Source organism: Leptopilina heterotoma, unplaced genomic scaffold, assembly GCF_015476425.1.
Source record: "Leptopilina heterotoma isolate Lh14 unplaced genomic scaffold, ASM1547642v1 Lhet_36, whole genome shotgun sequence".
Taxonomy (NCBI): domain Eukaryota; kingdom Metazoa; phylum Arthropoda; class Insecta; order Hymenoptera; family Figitidae; genus Leptopilina; species Leptopilina heterotoma.
The window spans coordinates 2,746,541-2,773,491 of record NW_025111040.1 but is presented as its reverse complement, the minus strand read 5'-3'; the positions used below and the strand labels follow the sequence as shown (position 1 = coordinate 2,773,491).

The 26,951-nt window shown below is 26.0% G+C and overlaps 1 protein-coding gene across 7 annotated transcripts in view; it reads left to right on the top strand.

Annotated features, from left to right (window-relative positions):
- LOC122505579 (RNA-binding protein Musashi homolog Rbp6) overlaps window positions 1-26,951 on the top strand; it is a 1,132,030-nt gene that overhangs the window by 648,399 nt on the left and 456,680 nt on the right. For 5 of the 7 annotated variants that reach the window (XM_043617298.1, XM_043617296.1, XM_043617294.1 and 2 more), the window contains exon 4: window positions 26,779-26,835. The exons of 1 other annotated variant lie outside the window; for it this stretch is intronic. In XM_043617298.1, the coding sequence (XP_043473233.1) occupies window positions 26,779-26,835 (57 nt within the window). The remainder of the gene's footprint in view (window positions 1-26,778; window positions 26,836-26,951) is intronic. One more of the 7 variants, XM_043617293.1, reaches the window with a different exon arrangement.

Sequence of the window (26,951 nt, the reverse complement as noted above, 5' to 3'; positions counted from 1 at the left end):
AATCAATCAGAAAGAGAATTTTTATCTAATAGAACTTTAATATCTGCTAATTTAAGTGGTAAATAAAGTTTTAGTCAGACACAACCATTTGGATTAGAAAATATTTACAAACTCGTCAAATTGAATAATAAAGTACCGTTTTAGTGTTTAGTGAGATGGAATATTATTGTAATCAGTACAAGGAATAGTTTCAAGTTGGTAAAATTTAAATATCTTGTAATTTAAGTAGTTTGGTCAAGTTTTAGTCAGACAGGATACTGAAATTTTTCTATTTAAATGTAAATACAAATAAATTATAATAAACATTTTAAATAAATTTAGTAGTAATGACAAGCCTTAGACAAAAGTTTTTATGTCTGATATTAAAGTTTACATTTTAGTAGTAAAAGTAGGTTTATGTCAGACATACCAAAAAACTAATCTAATTGTACTTTGACTATTGAATTTGACCGAATTTAACATATTTGTCTGATTAAAAATTTGAAATAACAACTAACTTTAAAATTACTTAAAATTACTTTTATTCAGTAGTAATCACGTACTTTAGTCAGACGAAAATATTTATATACTTTCATATTAGTAGTTAAAGAGTAAAACATGTTTTTAACATTTAAAGAAAGGTCAAACTCTTTTTCCAGTAGTCAATATATTAAAAAACGTAAATTTAAGTAGTACAAGCAAATTCCAGTCAGACGTAAGAATTTTAATTTGTCATTTCAAGTGTCAGGGGTTGGAAAATATTTTTAGCATTATAATCAGTGGTAAAGGGAAGTTTTTATAGTATAAAATATTAATGCCTATTAATTTAAAGTAGTCAAGACAATTTTTAGTCAGACACAGCGATTTTGGTCCGGCAATAAACAGAAATTCGTAATATAAAGAAAACACATTCTTGCTTTCATCGTATAAAAATTTTCGAAAATCAGTTACAAACTTATTCATGAAAAATAATAATAAGGGATTGTAATAACAATTCGAAAAAAAAATTTATAACTTTTTTCATTAAAAAAATGTTGTAACTCTCATCATTAAAAAAAAAAATTCTCTCAAATATTTACCAAGAGGGAAAAGTCGTTCTAGTTTAAAGTAGATGTATGAAATGAAGTGAGTTAAAATTTGAAGTATAAAAATTTTTAATAAAGCCTTGTCCTGCTTTCTCGGCACATTTTAGAATCATTGGAAGCTCCATTCTCGCTCTCTCCTAGGGCTAATAAAAGGACGATCCTTATTTTGAAATTGTGTCCCCTCTGGGGCATGTGTAGGCAGTTTGGTCGAATAAAACAAGGGAAATTGTAATGCTTAAGACGGCGAGAACGGCTTAGAATGCCAGGGACCAAGCTCAAGTATGCACTAATGCACCTCGTAGCTCTCTCGAGTTTGTAGTTAAGCCAGCCAACACGCTGACATAGAGAATGTGCCCTTATCCAAATCTATGCCAACGTTTATACAACGGGCTGGAGTTGTTCACGTTTCGAGAATCTGAAAATTGCATTCCGTCCTGGGAAAAGTGGAAGGAGGTTTCTCAGTTTAGTTTAGGGAAAATGAGCGAGGGTCTTCCTAGGCAGTTTTGCGAGATATTGTTTAACAAGAATGCATCTCTCTCTCTCTCTCTCTCTTACCCTCTCCTGAAGTTCATTTCATTCCCGTTTTGAAAAGCACTTACATGGGTCTTATTAGGGCCCGTTTGCAATCAAACTTTTTTCTTTATGATTCTACTCAAAACTATACTATAAAAATTTATTTAAAACTATAAAAATTTATGTTTGATATCACACTAAAATTATAAATCCAAACAAAATAACAGCACAATATAAAAATTTATTTCATTCAAATAAGCGATCCATTTTTTATTATCAAATAAATATTCATTTTTATCAAAAAATTTTGAAACAAATTTTTATTTTATAAAATGAATTTTTTTTTTATCAATTCAATTTTTATTTTTATCAACATAAAAATTTTGATACAAATTTTTATTTTATGACATGAAATTTTATCAAATGGAATTTTATTTTATCAAATAAATATTCATTTAAATTAAAAAATATCATTCAAACCAATTAAACATTTTTTGCTTTAAATATTGAAATTATTTTATTGAAGTGGTAAATATTTTGTTTAATAATTGACTGGAAATTTTTTTTTAAATTCAATAAATCTTCGTGCAGTGAACGTTCTAAACAGTGAAATTAGTAGTAAAGGCAAATTTTAATCAGACAAAGATTTTAAATTTTGTCGATTTCAGTAGTAAAAGTAGCATTAGATCAGGGTGTGTTTAATGTCTGACATAAACTTACTTTCACTACTTGAGATTTAAAATTAAATTTAAAATACAATTGTCTAAAATCATAATTGTTTAAAATCATATTGTCTGATATGATTTTCCTACTTATACTTACAGTAACTAATATCAATTGTTTTGTCTGCCTGATGCGAAACAAAACAGTTGTGTCTGACTAAAATTTGACTCAACTACTTAAATCAATAATTAACAGATATTAAAATTTTATTTTACAAAAACTCCTTTTTGAATTAACTAAAAAGCCTAAAAAAAACATCTTACCCCTAATAATAATAATAAAAAAAAATAAAAATTTACAAACAATAAATTTGTCTAACTATAGTTGGACCATAATTCTAAATTTACGTTTTGACATATTTTTACTAGTCATACCAACATTTATAAGATTTTAAAACGGATTTTCATGATTAATACACGAAAATAGTTGTGTCTGACTAAAACTTGTCTTGACTACTTAAAATAACTGCGCTATTAAAATCTTTTCTGTCAAAAAATTCCCCTTAATTGATTACTTCGTATAAAATCATATCTTATCACTAATACTTGAAATAACAAATTAAATTTTTTATGTCTCTCCAAAAAAAATCGTCTGTGTCTGAATAAAATTTACAATTACTACTGATTCCAATTTCCAAAGCACTGATTAACTTGTTACATTAATTCACGAATTCAAAACTGTTTTGTCTGATTTGAACCGTTTTTACTACTTGATTAAGATTTAAAAAACAATAAAAATCACTCTTGTCTGACTAAAACGTATTTTTACTACTGATTTCAATTTCTGAATAAAGTGTTTTACTTAGAATTCTGTATTCACTGAAATCGAGGAATTAATAATGTTATCTTACGAAAACTGGACTTTAGAATCCAATTTATGGAATTAGTAAATATGTTCCTAGCAAAATTATTTTGTCTGACTAAAATTGTATTTACTAGTTAAATTAACAAGTATTAAATTTTTATTAGATGAAAATTACCATTCTGATTGTCAACAATGCCTCAATTTATTTCTTGCACCCGATAATTGTAATATAACCAATTTTAACTGTTTCGTCTGACTAAAATTTGTTTATACTACTTAAATTTGGATTTTTTAATATACTTACTACTTGAAACTAATATCTATCAATTCTTCGAATGTTAAAAATAAATCATTACTTTCTTTAATTCTTACGCACTATAGAATGTAAATATTTTCGTCTGGCTAAAATTTGCCATTACGTCTTGAATTATTTCTAACTAAAACTTGTCGTTACTACTTGAATTTACGGTTTTTAATATGTTCAGTACTTATAACAAATTTTTTTTATTTCTTTGTCTATAAAAAGTGTTTTATTTTCCACATAAATTAACGAATTTAAACATATTTGTCTGACAAAAATTGGCATTTACTACTGATATTGGAAAAATTAATAAACTTCTAAAAGTAATTCACGAAATTCAACTGTTTTGTCTAATTTAAACGGGTTTTAATACTGAAATAAAATTTAAAAAGCAATTAAATTGTTTTTGTCTGACTAAAGCGTGTTTTTACTACTGATTTTAATTTTTAAATCAAATGTTTTACTTAGAATTCTATGTACACTGAAATAAAGGAATTTATATTATTGTTTGACTAAAACTGGATTGTAGAGTCAAATTTGAGTTATTTGTAAATATTTTTCGAAGAAAATGATTCTGTCTGACTAAAAATTTATTTAGTACTAAAAATAGCAGATATTAAAGTTTTATTAGATGAAAATGTTCCCTTTACCAATGTTTACAATACGTTCAATAATTTCTTACACTCGTTACTTAAAAAAGCCAATTTAAATTGTTGTGTCTGACTGGAAATTGTTTTTACTACTTAAATTCACGTTTTTTAATATGTTGACTAATTGAAAATAATATTTGAGCTATTACATAAACTATTATGAACAAATTGTCACATTTTAGTTTAACGAACGTTTCGTTTGACTAAAAACTGCCATTACTACTAATTGATTTCAATTAATTTATAAATAAGTAATAACGACAAATTTTGAGTAAGTTTCCATCAATATACGAAGAAAATTTAAGACATGTTTATATTGTCTAAACTTGCTTTCACTACTTACAACGTAAAATTTAATTAATGAAGAACTGGCGTCTGAATGCAGTATTTCTTTACTACTGATTTTAATGTTTAAAATCCAGAAAGCAGTTTCAAACAATGTTTCTTGACAATTCTTCTTTTTTTTAATTAAATGTTCCAGTAGGATATTTAAAATTCTGAATTTTACAGTTTTTAACTTAATGATATCAAATTGAGACTTGAAACGGATTAAAAGTGTTGCATCGCACCAATTTTTATTCGTTTTTTGTCTCAATTTGATATCTCTAGAAAAATTGTGGTTTTAGTACAAAAAAAAGTAATTTGAATTTTGAAATGAAAAAACTGTATAATTTCCAAAAAAAGAACGAAAAAAATTAGTTTAAAAGTGGCAGTTTCAGAAAAAATCACCTAAATACACATGCAATGAAATGCCTGGCCCTATATAAAAGTAGTAAGGCAGATTGTTAAGAGCGATATTGCGAATGAAATTGCAAGTGGCCTCATCGACTACTATACTCTCTCTCCCTCTCTCTCACAAGACTTCAATATTACAGTATATGGACTTGGACTTTTATGGTTTTGGTTCCTCTTCTACTAATGAGTGGTTGAATATTTATAAACCCTACACGCTGGGACTGCCACGTTTTGAGAGTGTGTATATAGAAGCCCGTTTTATACGAAAGTTGATTTTATACTGGCAAAACCATATCCTCACGAAAACCGCCAGCATGCCCCATAGAGTTTCATTGTAATTGCCTTGTTCGTCTTGGCTTTTCCTTGAAACGGGATCGCGAGCTTGAATTGCATTATGCAAATCGCAATCTTGCTGAGTCTCCATTTCTACGACACGTTGCGCTCTGCCTTTCCGAAGAAAGCCGAGAATCATGACAAAGGATTGCCTCCCCCTCCCTTTCTCCTTCTAATACTATATATCGAAAAATGCCTTTCTCCTTTAGGTCAGAAGAATTATTTTCTCATTTCTCCCCTTAAATACTCTCAAACCTTCTAATTTTTAATTTCTAATTTCTCATTTCCGCATTTCAAAACGATTTTTAAGTAGTAGGGACAAGTTTTAATCAGACACAACATTTTTTGTCATATTAAAAACTCATTATTTAAGTAGTAAATGTAAATTTTTGTCAGACAACAAATTTTATTTATTATTTTAATTCTTGGTGGTGAGATGTCATTTTAGGCTTTGTAATCAATGCTAAAAGGAATTTTTTTAGATAAAATTTTAAAAACTGTTAATTTAAGTAGTCGAGACAAATTTTAGTCAGACATATCTGTTTTACCTTTGATTAAAACTTCCAGATAGTCAACATATTAGAAAACTTTCATTTAAGTAGTATCTAGATAAGTTTTAGTCAGACATTAGAATTTCAAGTAGTGAACGCAAGTTTAAGTCAGACATAACACACAACTGATCTAAATCTACTATTACCACTGAAATCAACAAAATTTAAAATCTATGTCTAACTCAAATTAGCCATTACTACTAATTTATAAATTAATTCCCAAAAAAATGATACTCAAAAATGATACTACCCAAAATAAATAGCTCGAAATTATATTCGAAACATAAATTGGGATTTAAAAGCGGGGAAAAACAAATCATTCGTTTTTTACACAGTAGTGAGGGGGGGTGTAAAGGGCGCTGGGTGGGATTTTCGGGTAAATAAAGATAAATGTGTGGCTTGTTTGAAATCGATTCGTAAAATCGAAGATTTTTGTCGAAAGAGAAGCAAATGGAAGCCGATGACAAACGAGCGAAAATTAATTTCAGCCACGCATGGAGATCGGAGTCGATCCCTTTTACGTCTTGTCCGACCCACTCGACGTGAACCGTTAATATTCATGGGCTGAAGGGGTGGCCCGCTCGGATAACGCTTATCTTACCCGCTGAAATAACTCGATAGCCGCACGATCCTGACTCGACGTTTTCTGATCCCTTCCGTGAAATCTCGTACGCTTCCTCCCCCCCCTCCCTTCCCTTTCTTTTTATTTTTTAATCGTCTTTTTGAGAATAAATGGATAAAAAAAATAGATTTATACTATTATATGAATACTGACAATTATGACCTCGACCACAATTATATAATCTAGTCATAAATGAAAGAGAGAGAGAGAGAGAGAGAATGGTTTTCATTGCCAGAGGCATGTGCTATTGTGTCCGATAATATATAATATCGAGTTCTGACCAAACATTAACTACACCTGACAATTGCTACTGTATGAACTCCATTATTCGCCTCTGTAATTTTCCACCTCTTCGGGGCATACTAATTGCTTCTTATGAGACAAAGTTTATAACCTATTTTCATTCTATGCGTGGAAAGTCAGTTTTACTGCTTTTTCGATTATGCATTAGATGAAAATTAATTAAAAAGTCAACTAAAATTTATATTGGGTCAATATTATCTGACAATATATAATTTATTTCAATTATCAAAAGGGAAAAGTTAGAAAAACAGAAAATTTAAGTAGTTAAAACAAATTTCAGTCAGACAACAATTATAGTCATTCAAAAATTAAGTTCAGTAGTAAAAACACGTTTTAGTCAGACAAAAATGCTGAAATTGCTTTTTAATATTATTATTTCAGTAGTAAAATCAGTTTGTTAAAAAAAAAGTTTAAGTTCCAAGGTAAAAACAAGTAGTAGATGCAAATTTTAGTCAGACATATCTTAAATATGTCTTGTCAAGTATCTCTAAGCAATTATCTCTAAGTAAGCAATTATTTTAGGGAATAATTAATTTAATCTAATTTATTTTAGGGAATTATTCAATGCCAAAGGGAATTTGTTGCCTGATAGAATTGCAATATCTGGCTAGTTTAAGTAGTAGAGGCAAGTTTTAGTCAGACAGGACATTCAAATTTAAATATAAATACAAAATAATAAAGTGCAATTTACATTTACTAAAAGTAGTCACAACAATTTTAGTCAGACAGGAGCATAAATATTGCAATTTAAATATAAAATCAATTTAATAAATTACAATAAATATTTACTAATTCGGTGAAATAAATAATTGATTTTATTCAGTAGTAGTGATATATTGTAGTCAGACGAAAATATTAATATTCGTTCATTTATAAGACACTACAATATAAAAATTTGTTTTTATAAATTGAAAATTGCAAATATATCAGTTTCCTGTTCTTAACATATTAAAAACCGTAAATCTAAGTAGTACAGTCAACTTTTAGTTAGGCATAATTTAAATTTGTCCCGTGAAGTATTAAGAGTAAATAATTATTTTAGACATTGCAAATCAATGCTAAAAAAAAGTTTTTGTACTATAAAATTGCAATATCTGGTTACTTTAAGTAGTCAAGGCTAGTTTCAGTCAGGGAGGAAACACAAATTTACAAATTTCTACATAAATGGAAATCAATAAATTACATTTTTTATTTATTAATTCGGTATTGTGATCGGTACTAGAGAATAGTCTTAAGAAGGTAAAATTCAACGATGTTATATTTTAAGTAGTTAAGACAAGTTTAGTCAGACAGGGCATTCAAATTTTCAAATTTAAATATAAATGCAATTCAATAAATTACATTTTTCATTTATTAATTTGGTATTGTGATCAGTACTAGAGAATAATCTTAAGAAAAAATACAAATGTGTAATAATTTAAGTAGTCTGAGCAAGTTTTAGTCAGACAGAAGCAAAAAAATATTGGAATTGAAATATAAATACAATTTATTAAAGTACAATAAATACTTACTAATTGGGTATTGTAATCAGTACAAGGGAACAGTTTTAATTCCGTTAAATTCTAGTATCCGATAATAATTTAAGTAGTACAAAAAAACTTCAGTCAAAATAAATTTCTGAACCGCACCAATACTAAAAAATTCTACTGATAAATTGAAATTTTTTTAAGTTATTGTCAAAGTTTTTTACCAAAATTAAAAATTTTTGTTCTCACCTCACCCAAGATTTCCTATGAAATAAATAATCAATTTCATTCAGTAGTAGTAATACGTTTTAGTCAGACGAAAATATTTATATTTGTTCATTTATAACATACTACAATGTACAAAATTTCTTTTTTTCAGTTTGAAATTTGCAAATATTAGTTTACTATTCTCAACATATTAAAAATCGTAAATCTATGTAGTACAGATATTTTTAGAAAGACATAATTTAAATTTATCTTGTCATCTATCGGAAGAAAGTTATTATTTTAGATATTGTAAATCAATGTTAAAAGGAATTTTTTCTCCGTTAAAATTACAATATCTGGTTACTTGAAGTAGTCAAGGCAAGTTTTAGTCAGACATGATACTCAAATTTTCCAATTTAAATTTACATTAATTTCAATAATTTGCAAATTTTATTTACTAATTCGGTATTGTGATCAGCACTACAAAATTAAGAAGATAAAATTAAAAAATGTGGTATTTTAAGTAGTCAGAGCAAGTTTTAGTCAGATAGGAGTTTAAGTTTTTTGGGGTTAGCAAATATTTTTAGCATTTTAATCACTGATAAAGGGAAATTTTTATTCATTAAAATTTTATTGCCTATTAATTTCAAGAAGTCGAGTCAATTTTTAGTCAGGCGCAACGATTTTGATCAGACTAATGGTTTATTTTAACTATTTTAACCGCCTATTTTTGTTACTTTGTGTATTTTTAATAGAATCTCTGACTAAAACTGGCTTTTACTACTTAAACCATAGATTTTTAATTTCTGTCTAACGAAAATATGTGGTTAAAAATACTTTCATGAATTTCTATAAACTGGAGGGCTGTAGCACTATAGGAAAAAAATGTTTGAAGGTGAAAACATAAAAAAAAAATTAATTCTGTATGTATTTTTATTTGCGTTTTATATTTTTATTTGTATTTTAAATTTTTATTTGCATTTTATTTTTTATTTGTATTTTATTTTTTATTCGTATTTAATTTTTTATTACTATTTTATATTTTATTTTATATTTCTATTCGTATTTTATATTTTTATTACTATTTTAAATTTTTATTTCTATTTCATATTTTAATTCATGTTTTCTATTATTATTTCTATTGTTATTTGAATTTTCTGTATATTTATTTCTATTTTTGTATTTTTTAAATGTAATTTTTAAACCTACCTGTACAAGGGAAAATACTAGCATCCTTTTATAAACACCTGTTGATGAATAAGAGTTTCGTAAACTAAATTAAATAATTACTTGAATAAAGAAAAAAAAATATTTTACTTTTTAAATTATTAATTCTTCAATATAAAAGAAATGTACGTGATGCGTGCGAAAAGGTTCTTTTTCTTTCAGCTGAAATCCGATTCCGATAATAATCAAAAGGAGGGTTTGTGGATTGGTCTCTGGGGTACAGTCGAGTGGACGGATCTCTCTTTTTTCCCTCTCCCTTTACATCTCTTTCTTCCTCCTTTATTTCCTGTCTTCTTTTCTTTCCTGTCACATTTTTTTCCCTCTCACTATTTCGATACACCTTCTTATAGACACAGTGACACAAAAACCATTCTTGAATTTCAGACTCTCGTACAAGAAAAAAAGTGTTATTTTGATTCCAACGTTCTTTTATACTGATGATATGATTTCTTTCAATCTTTTTCGAATATTCTTTTTAAATTTTTTCGAACCTTCGAAATTTGGAAAATTCGAAAATTTTCAGGATTTTTGGAATAAAAAAAGAAAATCGAAAAATTGAGGTTAGGTTTGGATTTTTGAAAATGACAAAGTTGAAAAGGGAGGAAAGAAGGAAAGGTAGAGATATATATGAAGAGAGAGAGAGAGAGAGAGAGAGAGAGAGAGAGAGAGAGTGTAGAGCATGAAGCAAGAGAATCACTTGACGCTTGAGAGTGAGACCGGGATAACTCTCGTTGGAGAATGGGAGGGTGAGTGGATTCTGGCCTCTACTCGTCTGTTACCATAGTAACCATAGTCGCCCTTTGGCTCAAACCAAGAACTAGAGGCGGCAAATCTCTTGTACGTACAATAATCCGCAACCTTCTGAGGGACAGCATTTTTGCAATCCGACTTTATCCCGATGCTCATTTTTCATCCCATGTGTCTTGAAAACAAAACTTCAGTATTCGAAAATTTTTTACCACTCCTTTCATTTTAGAATGAATTCTCTCCTGCTGGAAACTAATATCACTTTCTGTGACTTTAATCTTTCCTTAGGGGTGGCCGGAACTGAAATTTGCAATTTTGAAAAAAAAACGTCGCCAATAATATGTTTTAAAATATTTGTCACAATTTTCAGTACTGATATAAATTTATCATTCTTGTCTGACTGAAATTTGTTTGTACTACTGATTTTGTGTTACGAATTAATTGTTGTACTGAGTACAATACCTAGTTAATAAATATTAATTGTAATTTATTAACTTGTATTTATATTTAAATTAAAGAATTTTATTTTGTCTAACTAAAACTTACCGCAACTACTTAAATTAAAAAAAATAAATGTTGTACAATGTAAAATTCTTCATAGCAAAAGTACACGTCTCACCCCATGAAATAAGTTAAGTAGAGACAAATTTTCACTCAGACGAAAATTTAACAATTCTTTCAAATTCAAACAGTCAAAGCACGTCGAAGTTACTTCCTTATATATATAGCTACGTTTGACCGAAACTTGCCTTGATTACTTAAATTCGCCAAATTTTTTAAATATCCGCCTGACGAAAATTTCGTCTTCACTACTTAAATTACCGGTCTTTAAATTATGCCTGACGAAAACTTTTCTCCACCACTAAGTAAAGTGTCTAAAATAAACTTTTACACAGCCTTTTATTGAAATTGGCAAATTTTAATTGTTACGTCTAACTAGAAACTTGTTCATACATACTTAAATTTACGGATTCTATAATATATCAAGATGAAAGTTGCAGTGAATTCTCAGTTTCAATGTTGTAAACAATTGTTTACTCCTGGATACTTAAATAAAACGAAATTAACCATTTCTGTCCGACTGAAATTTACTATTACTGTTTAATTAAATTCCGTTCGTGTGAAGTTTGTAATAAACGTTGTTCATTTATTAATTATTCAATTTAATAATTGTAATTATTTTGAAAATTAATAAAAGAAATTATAATAATATGTTTTTTGATTGAATAAAAGATCTGACTATAATTTGTCTTTACTAATGAAATAATTTAATTATTTTGCTTAAAATGGATTTTATCATTTTTGTCTGACTAAAGTATGGCTTTACTACTGATTTCATCGTTAGGGCCAAATTTTGAAGTTTGTCACGTGCTTCCTAGAATTGGGTACCATTTTTTAGAGTCTTCTTTATATACAACGTTTTCGTATGTCAAAATTCACCTTTAATAAACATAGTAAGCACTTGAACGAACATAAAATGGCATTCATGGTGGTTGCATTTCCGGGAAATTACCGTGGGAGGAAACTCAAAATAAACGATTCGAGGATATAGCGTTCACGAACTCAAGTGGAAGAAGTCGAGACAAGACGGACTCAGTTTTCACAGAAGGATCTCTTTACTGTATATAAGTATATACACAGATATACGTAGGAGAGAGTGGGGGAAAACCGAGTAGGCGTGACAAATAAGGTACCCCAGTTTTCATGAAAGATGATAATTTTAATTTTTTTCAATCTTAATGTAAATATAATTTATAATTCGAAAAGAAAGTTATTAATTATTATGAAAATAACCAACTAACTTAGTAACATAGTTACTAAATTCAATTGTGTTCAAAAATTTTAAAAAATTCTCGTCAAAATTTCCATTTTCTTTATAAATAATAAAATTTTTCTCTGATATTCAATTATTTTACAAAATTTTAATCAAATTCTTGTCAAAATTTCAATTATTTTCAAAAATTTTCTAAAATTCAATGATTTTTAATATCTACTATTTCAATAAAATTTTCCAAAAGAATTCCATTATTAACAAAAATTTGAATATAATTCTACGCAAACATTCAATTATTTTCACAAATAATAAGAAATTTTACAGGAATTCAATTATTTATAAATTTGTTTATAAATTTCTTCGCAATAATTCAATTATTTTTATATATAATAAGATTTTTACAGGGATTCAATTATTTTTATAAATAATAAAATTCTTTTAAAAATTCAATTATTTTCATAAATAATAAAACTCATTGCAACAATTTCAATTATTTTTAATGCAATTTTAATCGAATTCCTCGAAAAATGTAATTATTCTTAAAAATTTTATTAAAATTCATCCAAAGAATTTAATGATTTAAAAAATTTGTTGATAACATTTTTTATGAGAATTTAATTTCAAGAAACATGAAATTAATAAATAAATTATTTTTGTATTTAAATAATTGAATTCTCGTAGAATTTACTAATAAAAATGATTTTAAAAATGAATTTCAGTTAAAATTTTAGATTATAATTAAATATTAAAAGCATTATAAGGTGGATTTTTAGAAATAATTAAATTTTGAAAAAGTTTCAAACTAAAATCATTGAAATTCTTATAATTTTTCATATTTTTGACAAAAAATTCTGTAGAATTAATTCTTTTTAAAAGATTAATAGGATTTTTATGGAAATTATTTCAAGTTTTTATTTTTCAATATATATTTAATTGCAGAATTTCCAAATAATTGAAATATTGTAAAATTGAATTGTAAACGAGTGAATTTGAAAATTCTTATAAAATTCATCGCAGAGTTTCAATTATTTTTCATACAATTATAATTGAATTCCTTGAAAAAAAGTAATTATGTTCATGCAAGTTTTAATAAAATTCGACAAAAGAATTCAATTATTTAAAAATTTGTTACTAAAATTCTTTATGAGAATTGAATTTTCAGAAGTATTCAGTTATTCAATAAATTATTTACTTTTGCATTTAAATAATTAAATTCTTGTAGAATTTTCTAATAAAAATTGATTTTCATTTTATAAAAATAAATTTCAGTTGAAATTTTAGATTATAATTGAATATTAAAAGCGATATAGCTTGAATTTTTAGAAATAATTGAATTTTAAAATGAATTTTTTTGAAAAAGTTTAATTGAATTTTCTTTTATATTATTTGAAGTTTTTATTTTCAAATATGCATTTAATTAAAGAATTTAGGAATAATTGAAATTTCGTTAAATTGAATATTGTAAACAAATGAATTTGAAAATTGCCAAAGAACTTTTTCGAAAATTATTAAAAATAATAGATATAAAGTAAAATTGTAGTTAAAAATTTTTGAAAATAATAATTGAATTGAAGTAGGTAATGAATATAATTTTGAAGAAGTATAATATCCTTATAATATAAAATAATGATTTTATTGCTTGGTCATCTTTAATTATTATAAAATATGAAGAAATCGATCACTCCGAGTCGAAGACTCGGAGTTATCGATATCTTCATGTTTTATAGTTATAAAAAAATGTAATAAACTAAAATTTCATTTATTGTAAAAAATAACACCAAAATTGATTATTTTAATCTTTTTTTGGTGTTAATTTAATCTGGAACACTTCTTAATACCTCACCATTTACTGTACTCTTTTTATTTATATAGAATTAAATTTAATTTAATTGAATGTGATTAAAAATGTTATTAAATTGTTGTTTTTATTTACTTAACAATTAAATAAAATAATATAAATATTAAAAGTCAGTACGTTTAGTCAATGCTTCGACCATCAGTTTGACAAAATATAGGCCTAACTAAATATTGACCTAATTTTGAAGTTACGTTTGCTTCTGATTTATGACCTTTTTCTAAATATAGACCTAATTTTGAGATTATGTTTGTCTTTGACCTACAGTTTATCTAAATATCAAATATGGACCTTATTTTGAGGTCATTTTTGCCTCTGATCCATGACCTTTTTCTAAATATAGACCTAATTTTGAGGTTATGTTCGCCCTCTAAACTATGACTTTTGACCTACACTTTAACCAAATATGAACATAATTTTGATGTTATGTTTACCTTTGACCTACAGTTTAACTAAATATGGACCTAATTTTGAGGTTATGTTTGCTTCTGATTTATAACCTTTTTCTAAATGTAGATTAAATATAGACCTTTTTCTAAATATAGACTACATATAGACATAATTTTAAAGTTATTTTCGCCCTCTAATATATAAGCTTTGACCTACAGTTTAACTAAATAACTTTCTGAATCAGCGGCGGCTACGAAATGATTTCATATTACAGGAAGATACACAGTCTTCCACTGATAGTGGAAACTGCATTAGACAGAGAAAGAAAGCAAAAGAGAGAAAGATAGTGTTGGGAGGGTTTCGGGTCAGAGCTGACGATTGTCTTGAGCACGAAGAGAAAAGCGGATTAAGGCGCTTGGTTAAAGAACAGTTACCATACAGTTGGCTGTTCAGGAAGTGGGTTGAGGTGCCGTTGTTAATAGTATTGTCGAGGATAGAGAAGGGGGAGGGATTGGCTAAGAGAGGCGAGAGAGGGGAAAAGATGCTGCTTTCTCCAGTGAAGTGGGTACTACTTTATACCAGGACGATAACTAGCTCCAGTTTCAAAGCTTTCAAGCTAAAGGGAATGCAAGTTTGCAACACACGAATTAAATGTTGTTTGGTAGCGGTGACTTGCGTGGCCCGGTGTCTCTATACACTACTGCCACCACCATTTCTACTACTACTACTACTATTGCAACAACTATTGCAATACCAGAAACTGTCGAGTTAAGTAACTGCCTCTACTTACTGTAACTTCGTGTGCAATGAGACTGCCTACATAAATACGCCTAATACACTTTCCTTGGAATATAGTTTGGACGATGGTGCTGCTGCTGGTGCTGCTGCAGCCATTCACTATGCACAACTTCTCTTGTCAGAAGAGTCTTGCAGCAATTTCGGCTTATGTGCTTCTATTTATATGGGTTTCTTTTTTACTTTTGGTAAAGTCGAGTCTTTTTAGAATTAGTTCTTAAGTCTTTAAACGAGCATTTTGGTTATTAATTTCTTTTTTTTTTGCTTTTATCTTGTTTTAAGTTTTTAACTTTTACCTAATTTATCTGGCGCCGGAATGAAGAGGTTTTTTATTTTTGTTGCATCATGTTTTGAGTGAAAAAATGCTTTTTAATGATTCGGTCTGACTAAAAATTGCTATTACTACTCGAATAGACAAATTTTAGCTTTCGTCTGACTAAAACTTGCCATTACTACTTGAATAGACAAATCTTAGTTTTCGTCTGACTAAGAATTACTATTACTACTTAAATAGACAAATCTTAGCAACCGTCTGACTAAAAATTGATATTACTACTTGAATAGACAAATTTTAGTTTTCGTCTGACTAAAACTTGCTATTACTACTTGAATAGACAAATTTTAGTTTTCGTCTGACTAAAACTTGTCATTACTACTCAAATAGACAAATTTTAGTTTTCGTCTGACTAAAACTTGCTATTACTACTTGAATAGACAAATTTTAGCTGTTGTCTGATTAATACTTACTATTACTACTTAAATAGACAAATCTTAGCAACCGTCCGACTAGAATGTGCTATTACTACTTAAATACAAAAAATTTAACTTTCGTCTGACTAAAACTTGCTATTACTACTTGAATATACAAATTTTAGCTTTCGTCTGACTAAAACTTGCCATTACTACTTGAATAGACAAATCTTAGCTTTCGTCTGACTAAAATTTGGCTATACTACTGATAGAATTTTTTTTGAATTTTTTAACGATTTCTGTCTGACTAAAAACTGCAATTACTACTTATTTATATTTTTGGTTTTGTCTGACTACAATTTTTCTTTGCTACTGATATAAATATTTTGAATAATCTACTAACAACTACTCAAAAGACTCTGTCTGACTATAACTTACAATTACTACTTGAATACAAAAAATTTTAATGCTGAGTCTTTTTAGTATTAGTTTTTAAATCATTAAACTACCACTTTGGTATTTGTCTGACTAATATTTACCCTTACTACTAACTACTTACTACTTACTGTTCTCAAGAATCATTTCCCTCTTAAAATAAAGTTGACGAATTTATCCCTTTCTGCTTGAGGAAAATTACTTTTACTACTTAAATGCTGAGATCTAAAAGAAAATTAAATTAGTTTTGTCTGACTGTTACTATCCCTTATTACTGATATTAATTCCCATATAGGTATCGATTGCTTATTTCGTATTCCTCTCACACTTGAGAAGAAGAATTTTTTTTCCTGTGTCTAGAAATGATTTTTTCTAGACATAATTTCCCACATAAATTATTTCACTCTGTAAGTTTAATTTTCAAAGAGAAGTGATGTCAGTTGAAGTAACATGTGATTAGGGAAAATGATATACCGCGCTGTTAATATTTTCTCTCCTCATGAAATGCATATAATTAAAATGAAACTTAAAGTAACATTGAACTATAGTGTCAAATAACTTTTGTAACGGAAATCCAGTTTCGAATATATATATATATATATATATATATATATATATATATATTTATATGAATATATATAGGCACTTTGTAATAAATTTTCCAGTAAGCTTAAGAAACGATCTATTCTTGCAAATGTTTCGCTAGATAGTTCCTTACCTGAAGCTAAAAGCCAAGCACTTTGAATAAAAGCACGTTTGACGCGAAAGTTGGAAACTAATTATTATAACCTCGTTGTCGTTTCCCTTTTACTCGAGTCAAATACACACATTCTAACAGAATGACTCCGTTAGTAATGCATAACGTTAAGTTTTTGTATTCAATTATATATATTCTGAGCTAATCTCGGAGTATTCAAAAACGTTGCGAATCAAATTGATTCAAAACAGATTATTATTTTTATTGTTATCATTTCTGTTGTTATTGTTTTTATTATTTCCATTATTACCATTGATACAACTATTATTATTATTACTATTTTTTTAATTTTTTTAATTATAGTTTTCCAGTTTCATGGATCACAGACTGTCACCTCTCACCTTTTCACCCTTTTTACACCTTTTTTAAATTTTGCCACATATTTTGCTAATTTTCACCAATTTCACCCATTTTGTATAAATTTGAAAAATTATTATACTTTTTGTTAATTAATAAATCAATTAATCAAATGGAGATGCTATTCTCCACCTGAGAATAGCAAGGTACCGTCAAGGTCACCGGTAGGTGGCAGTTCATTAACTAAAACCAAATTCTTCGCCACTTTTTTAACCAATTTTATCTGCAACGATGTTTTTTACGACTAGATGAGGTAAAAATAAATGAAAACATAAATATTTTATTGTATTACAGATTAATTTATATGAATATACAAATAAAATACTCTACTAAATAATAAATAATAAAATATTCTGCTGTTCAATGTAAAATCCTAGTAGTAGCTTTTTCTTTTAGGTTCAAAGTCGCTTAGCGTCCTAACGACTATCAACCTTACGACAAATGCAATTTACTAAGTTTTTTCTTTCGACAGTAGATTTATAAAATATTAGAATTAATTTTTTTTACCAACAACCATTTTCATTCTGTAGTCCAGAAAGTAACAATTATTATTTTTCTCAATCGTCAGTTAACAAAATCAGTCTCAAATAATACATAATAATACATAATAATATCTTATAATTCTCAAATCTCATAATTAACACATATGGGAGATTAAAAATAAATTCGAATTAACATTTATTTGTGACATAAACCTTTTTTGCATGCATCATTATCTTTATGTTATACGTGCCTACGTAGACCGGAAGTACTTGCTTTGAAAGGAGGGGTATGGGGGTGTACGAGTACTTGACAAACAAATACACACGTCTGTGTAGCGTGACACTCTGGTGTCGGCGACGCTCGTCGAGGGTTCATTCCCTGATTAGAGGTAGCGTAACAGGAATGGGGGAGAAAAGTAAAGGATCTGAGGAGTCGTGCTCAAGTAGACAAGGAACGAGTCAGTCCTACCACTCAGCCTTTTATAGATTATTCACGTACAATGGCCTCGTGACAAGTGCTCTGCACTCCTCTCTCCGAGGAAACCCTCCCCCCCTCTCCTCTTCTCTCTAAAAGAGAGAGGGGGAGTGGAAAAAAAGAGAAATCTTGAACAAACAAAAAAAAATTTACAATCCATGTAAAATGAAAAAACAATCTTGTTGCATTTTTCAAAAAAATATTCTTTTTCTCAAGGAAAATGTTTTCTGAAGGAAAAAGAGTAAAACGACTTTTTGAAAGTTCATTTTGTTTGTCTGATTTACTTATTTTTTTTTTAATTTACCTATTTTGCTAATTTCTTTAATTTACGTAATTTTACCGAAATTTTTAATTTACTAATTAATTAATTATTAATTATTAATTATTAATTATTAATTTACCTAATTTACTAATTTTAATTTTACCTGTTTCACTAATTTTTAATTTACTTAATATATTTATTTTACTCAATTTACTTATTCTTACAATATTTTATGTTTATTTTGTTTTCTGTTTTTCATAATAAGTTTTTGTTCTAATGATTTTACTTAATTTACTGAAATGATTTTTTTATTTGTATAGATATCGTAATTTTTAATTTACTTAATTCAGTTTACTTATAATACTTAATTTACTCAATTCACTTATTTTGAAAATTCTGTACTTTTGTTTTTTTTTTGTTTTCTTTTTATTTATTTTAGTGTTTTTACTTAAATTAACAAATTAATTTTTTTATTTCTACTATAATTTTTAAATCACTTGCCATATTTTACTTATGTTCTTAAATTTACTTAACTTACTTGGTTTGCTGTTTCAAGACAATTTACTTATTTTTATTATTTTATTTAATTTCCTCAATTCACTTATTTGACAAATTGTTTATGTTCATTTTGATTTGTCGTCTTTTTAATTTCTTTAATTTACTTATTTTACGCAAATTTACTCATTTTAATAGTTTCTCATAATTTACTTAATTTACGTAATTTTCTCTTTTTACTCAATTCACTTATTTGACCAATTTTTTATGTTAATTTTGATTTGTTGTCTTTTTATCTAATTTAATTTACATAATTTACTTATTTTACACAATTTACTCATCTAAATGGTTTAGCATAATTTACTTAGTTTACTAATTTAACAAAATTTTTGTTTATTTTTTTTTCTTATTATTTTATTCTAGTTTTAGTTTATTTTAGCGTTTTTACACAATTCATTTAATTAATTATTTTTATTTGTATTGTAATTTTGAATTTATTTACCTTATTTTACTCATGCTATTACATTTACTTATTTTACACAATATACTTATTTTACTTATTTTATTTATTTTAATAGTTCAGAATGATTTACTCAATTTACTTAATTTACATAATTTGCTTATTCACATAATTTACTTATTTTACTCATTTCGCTTATTTTACAAATTTTTTATATGTTAATTTAGATTTTTTGTCTTTTTAATTTATTTAATTTACTGTATTTACTTATTTTTTTTATTTTACACAATTTACTTATCTTTATGGTTTAGCATAATTTATTTTATTTATTTATTTTACTCAATTGTCTTATTTTACAAATTTTTTGTTTATTTATTATTTTGTTTCGTTTTCTTAAATTTATTTTATCGTTTTTACACAATTTACTTAATTAATTTTTTCTATTTGTATTGGAATTTTAAATTTACTTACCTTATTTTACTTATGCGATTCCATTTACTTAATTTACTCATCTTACTTAATTTACTCAGACTATTAGATTAACATAATTTTCTTAATTTTATTATTTAATTTAATTTACATAATTTTACACAATTTACATGAGTAAATAATGGTATATAAGTTGGTAAATAAACAAAATAGACATAAAAAATTCGTAAAATAAGTTAATTCAGTAAAATATGTAACTTAAGTAAACTAAAAAATTTAAATAAATTATTCAAAACCATTCAAATGAGTAAACTGTGTAAATAAGTAAATTAAATTAATTAAAAATACAACAAATCAAAATTAACATAAAAAATTGTAAAATAACAATAAGTAAATTGAGTAAAATAAGCAAAATATGTAAATTAAATTTTTCATACATTTTTTTGTTACTTTTTTTAGCTTCATTTACTCAGCATTATTTACATTAAATGTTATTTATGTTTTATTTATATTTTATTTATATTTCATTTATAAATTCTCATTTTTTTGTATTCCTATTTATAAGCTTAACGAGAAAAGTCGTTTCGTACAATTTACTTATTTAACTTTTGCTTTTAATTTATTGAGTAAATAAAAACTTTTCAGTTATTGAAAAAAGTTTTAGCAATTTTTTTCCAGTCGGGAAAAAAGATTGAAAGTATTATTAAATCACTAAAATAGCGAGGAGAGGGAAAAAAGGGGTAATTCAATAATTTCTTACGTGAATTCGTAACAAAAAAAAAAGAAACCCAATTGGCTTGTCTTTCCCTTCGACCATGTAAAGAATGTAACAAAACGCAGATTACCTTTTCACCTTATACGAAGGATAATCAATACTTATACATAGTTAAAGAGCAAGCTTCTTTTACTTCGATTTTTTCTGAAAATAAACACGGGAATTAATTTTTTATTTCTCCTATCAATTACCAAACAATTCTCTCTTTTTTTTCGTTATCTTTTGCAATAAAAAATAATACCGATAATTCAAAACTCGTTTCCATAGCTTAAAAAAAAGATATTTTATTCTGGTTTCATTGGGTTTTCTTTATTATTATTTCATTGTTATCGAAATTTTTTTTATTGGTTCATTAATATTGAAATATTAATTTCGTTTTATAAATTTTCTTTCTTCTGGATGTTTATTATTTTTATGCATTGTTTACCACACATTTATATCGCTTTTATTTTATTAACGTTATTAATTTATTAATTTACATGCGGGACGAAAGAAACTTTTCACTGATAATAATTTTGATGTTTATCGTCTTTTATAATTTTACTTCACTAGTAAAATTTTTATTATAATTATCATACATAGCAGTTTATTGTATAATGTATACATTAATAATTATTAATATACTTTCGTAATTTTATTAATATTATTATTGATAATTAAAAATAGATGGGTGAGTACTAAAATTGTGTGATATTGTAAAATTTGTTAAGTTTTGAATTTTAATTATTTTTATTTTCCTCGTAACTATTATATTATTATATTATTATCGTAATTTTGCTAATTTTATTTCTCAATATTGGAAAAGTTTTTTATGCGATTTTTTATTTTCATTTTCTTTTATTCATTTGATTATTTATAGTAGGTGTTTATTTATATTAATGGTAAAATATTTGCAAACATTTTTCTACTCGATAATTATTATCCTAATATAACCAGTGACGCAGGAAATATTTAGCTTTTTTTCAATTAATAAACTGGAGAATTAATTTTATTTACACAGAAGGAAAAAAAAGACATGCATGGAATTTATTTTTAAATTATATTCTTTTCTGTTTTCATTTTTTTAAGATATCTCACAATGCGTTATTTATGGTTCCTATACACCCACAGAGATAAATTATTTTAAATAAATAAAATAAAATTTGGTAAATATAAAATTTTTCGGCTGACTAAAATTGTTTTTACTACTGATTTTACTCAGTAACTATGATTAAATTTTTAACATTTATTATAGAAAATTTAAAAAAGAAATTTTTAATTTTAAAAAACTAAAAAATAAATAAAATTAAAAAAATAAGAAATCAATTGAGAAATATTAATACTTACTAATAACTAATAAGATTTATATTTACTAGTAAACATTCAAAATTTATTAATAAATTAATAATATTTATTCGCGAACTTATAATTTTTAAAAATGCTTCTATTTTTTAATTTTCTTTTATAAAAGTCAAAAATTAAAAAACAGGTAATAAAATTAGTAGTAAAATCAAATTTTGGTCAGCCAAAGTTTTTGAATTCATTAACTTATAAAATACGGAAGCACATTAAAGTTACTTTCGTCGCTTTTTCGAATATTATATTATTTCATTATATGATTTAATATTTTAATTTCACTAAAAAAATTTATTTACACTTTGCATTTATAAGAAACAAAAAAAAATTCAAAATGTATTTTTTTTACTTCAAATTCCTAATTTTTTTGTCTAGGTGTTTAGTTTAAAAATTGCCTCTAAAATAAACGGAAAAGAACGGAGCGTCATCAAGAGTGGGGACACTGCTCCCACTTCGCGCGCAAACCAATTGAAAAGAGAGGGGAAGTATAGAGACACTATTTTCGTTTATTTACAATTTTTTTACGATTCTCCTTTGATTTTATTTACACTCTCGAAAAAAATTGTTTTCTCTTCTTCTTTCATTTTATTTACACTTAATAAAATTTTTTTCCCTATTGATACAGAAAAAGGAAAAAAAATTTATCTATTAGGGAAAAAGAAAATCAAAACCGAAATTTTTTTTTGCAAAAAGAAAGCAAGTTCATTACAATTAAAAACGATTAAGTTCGGTCATTTTTTGCTTCTTTTTTTTTGTTTCGCTTTGTTGATTCTATCGTTAATTGTTGATGACGGATTAAAAGCAAAAAAAAAAAAAAAACTACCCGCAATATTGAGTATTGTCTATGATATAATAAACGAGTTGAAAATACGTTAAACGTGAGGGGAAAAAAAATTTCCATCAGTATATAACCTATATATATATATGTATATGTATGTATATAACTAAATGTGTTCTCGTAGTCGGTGTTTTGCTGGGTGTTTTGGTGTCGTGATGTTTGGTGTTTTTTTAATGTTGATTGGACGACTGCCGATTCAGCAGGCGTTCGTTTGCTCACGATTGTATACGAGATACTATGGCTCTCTCTCTCTCTCTCTCTCTCTCTCTCTCTCTCTCTCTCTCTCTCTCTCTCTCTTGAATTTGAAAATGTCGCCAGGCCACCCGATATCGGTGGTGAAAAAGTCGAAGGGCTAAAGGGGGGAGGGGAAGAGGGACGCATAGCAGTTAATAATAACCGGTGTCGACTAGCGTTTTTTGCCAATTTCAAATACACACTTCCCCTCCCCTCTTTTTTCCCCTTTCTATCCTCCTTTTTCTCATTCTCCAACGAAATAAGTCCCGATATATATACACATCCCTTTCGACAAAAACAATATACAATTTACAAAAATTTCACTAAAAAAAAAAAATTTTAAAACGAAACTCGATATATTCACTTTTTTGTCATTCGAGATATCACTATATATATATATATATATGTATTTTCATTTGAATTTCAAATTGTTGCCTAATTACCAAAATCCCATCCTCTCCCTCTTATACTATTATTTAACTCTTTGAAAATTTATTGCATCGATGTTTAAAATTACAATGTTTTATTCAATTAGAGTTTCGCGCGTCATCTCATTTTCATAAATAATTGTCCAAAAATTTTATTAAATAATCGATATTGATGAAATTCGCTTTTGAATGTAATTTATTATTATTATTACTATTATTATTAATAATTATTTGATTTTATCACTCGGTCGTTTTAGATAATTTAAAAAAAAATTAGTAGGTAAAAATAATATTAAGGGCTCTTTCGGTTTATAAATAAATAAATAAATAAATAATTAAAATAAAATATAATAAAAATTAAATTGATAATATATAATTAAAAATAATTTAAAATTAATTACTATTATTATGATTATAAATAATTGTTTCTAATTTGTTTTAAACAATTTTTTGTGAAATAAAAAAAAAGTAATTTTCTCTTTTTTATTTAATATTTATAAAATAGTTTCCTGTTATATTGGAAAAACAAATGGAGAGCAAGCAGAAAAATGATGAATTTATGAGAGGAGGATATCATTTAAAAATAGTTTATTACTTTTTCTCATAATGAATGTATAAAAACAATTGTATAATTCGGATTATCATAAAGTTTTTCCACAAATTAATTCATGAGTGATGAGTCAATATTTATATTTTCATGGCTTATGAATGGCTGTGACCTGATTTTATAAATATGAGAATATATATAGGAGAAGTAAATTTTTCTTTAATAAATCAAGAATTTTAAGTCGCTTTTGAACATAAATTGTGATAATTGTCTTTATATCTGTTTTTATTTCTCTTTATTTTTATAATTTTCTTTATATTCAGTAACGATTTCTGTACTTATTTATTCTTGTGATATTAATTTCTGACTTATATTTATCATTTTTTTTTGCAAAAATTACTATTCAATTATAATTAATTAAAGATAGTATTAAATTAATTTGCATACAAATTTTTTATATTTATTTAACAGGTATAATTTTTAAATTATCTTTAACGTTAACAATTTCAAAATTAATAATTAAATTAATATTTAATTAATTAATGAATATGTAAATTCTTTACATTTGTTTATTTAACTATTTATGTTAATAATTTTCAAATTATTCTTGTATTTAAAAGCAAAATTATGAGAAAACCAATCTAACAATATTTTTTTCTTAATAATTTATAGAATCTGCGTGCGCAGCGATCGAAGAGTGGGGGTGGCGTCTCTACCCCCACTCCTCAAACAAAGACGAGTGCAGAATTTTTTTAAAAACCTAAACTCACTGGATTCTCATTTTTAAACAAATATTTTATTTTGTCAGCTCATTCAATGTATAAATTAATAAAGAATAAAATAATTTTCAGTTAATATAAAATTATAAATTAAGCAAGTTTAAGAAATTTATAAATAAACAAATATTTTATTTTCTAAACTCGTTCAATGTATAAATTAATAAAAAGTAAAATAATTTTCAGTTAATATAAATTAATCAAGTTAAAAAAATTTATAAATATGTAATTATAATTATTTATAATTATTCCTAATTATTTATAAATTTTTTAAACTTCTTTATTTAACAATTTATGTTAATAATTTACAAATTCTCTTTGTGTTTATAAAATATTATGTTTAAAAATATTCTTCTCCTTCAACGAATTAATTCGTTTATTTAATATTTAAATTTTTTATTTACTAAATTCACTAATTTTCATAAAACTTTGCAAATAATTGTCAAAAAGTTAATGATTATATATTTGCAATAAAATCCTCTGCTTTCTCTAAGATTTTTTTTCTAAATTTCTTTTTTTAATTCATTATAAAATTTTGAATTAATTAATGAAAAAAATAACGAAATTCATTCAAGGAGTGGGGATAACATCTCTATCCCCACTCCTCACACATGATCGCGTGCAGATTTTTCTAGAAATCTAATTCTTTTAATGTTATTAATATTTTATTTTAATATTTTAATATTTATTTAATATTTCACTTGATTGGAATTTTATTTTAATACAGTATTTTATTTTCAAAGCTCGTTAACTATTTAAATTCATAAATAAAATTTAACCAATTAATTGAAGTACTAATTCATTAAACTTACAAAAAATTTGTAATAATTTCTATAAATAATTGACAAAAAAAGTTCATAAATCTTTTTCGCTGAAAAATTTTTTACTTCGATCAATAATTTTCTTTTATTAATTAATTCAAGTAAAATTTGGTTGTTAATTAGATAATTAATTGGTAAAACTAATTATCTAATTTATTAGTTTCAATAATTAATTAATCTAACAGTAGAATTCATAATTAATTATAGAAAAAGGAAACTAAAAATAAGATTCGATAAATCTGCGCGTGCGCAATACTTCTTGAGTGGGGATGGTGTGATTGCCCCCCACTCCTCACACACAGCCGCGCATAGATTTTTCCAAAAAAACTATCCTCACTACTACGGACTCTCATTTTAATAAAATATTTCTTTTTCTTCGCCTGCTCACTGTTTTAATAAATAAATAGAAAAAAAAATATTGACAATTTTGAAATTAACAAATAAATCCAAATATAATGAAAAAAAAAATGAAGAGGGAGGGAGGAAGGAATTAACACTTTTTAAACAAGTAAATAAATGTTTTTTGGGAAAAAACAGTTTTTCTAATTAAAAATAGTAATAATAATAATAATTCCAATTGAAACCATTTGGTAGTAAAGTTTATGTTAATTACCCTTGCAGAGTGCAAAAAAATAATAATAATAAAAATAGTGATAAATAGTAATAATAATAAAATAATAATAATAATGAGATGATAATATAATAGAATGGTAATGAAAACGATAATGAAGATTATAAATTATAATATAGAAATAATTATGAAAATGATGATGAAAATTTTTTTGTCAAAATAATGACGAAAATATATTTGAGTAAAAATGCTAATGAAAAAATTGAATAGTAAAAAAAGAAAAAAAAAGAGAAAAGAGAACGCGTGATGGGTTCGGCCGTTGTCCAAAATTGCCCTTACCCTGTTACCACAGCTAGTTATTATTCTTGTAGTGCATATGTAGTTATTGTCAATGTATATGTGTGTGATAGAGCTGCATAGTGAATACAGACATGGCATTTATGGTAGGCAACTAGAGCATACAGATAGTGTCACTGAGGTGGTGCAGGGGGTGGCGCAGTCAGTGCCGATATAGTGTGAAAGTGAACATAGCCTCTGTGTGTTAATTTCAGCAGCGGTGAGCCCGCCTCGTATGTGGTGGACAGTGCTGGCTGCATGTTCACGCCAAGGTACGTGAACGTCTCGTACATACAGTCTAATATCATAAATGTTTCATTCTGTCAGGGCAAGGACGTTTGGATCTCTTGGGTATACATACCGTTTCATCCCCCATATTATAATACAT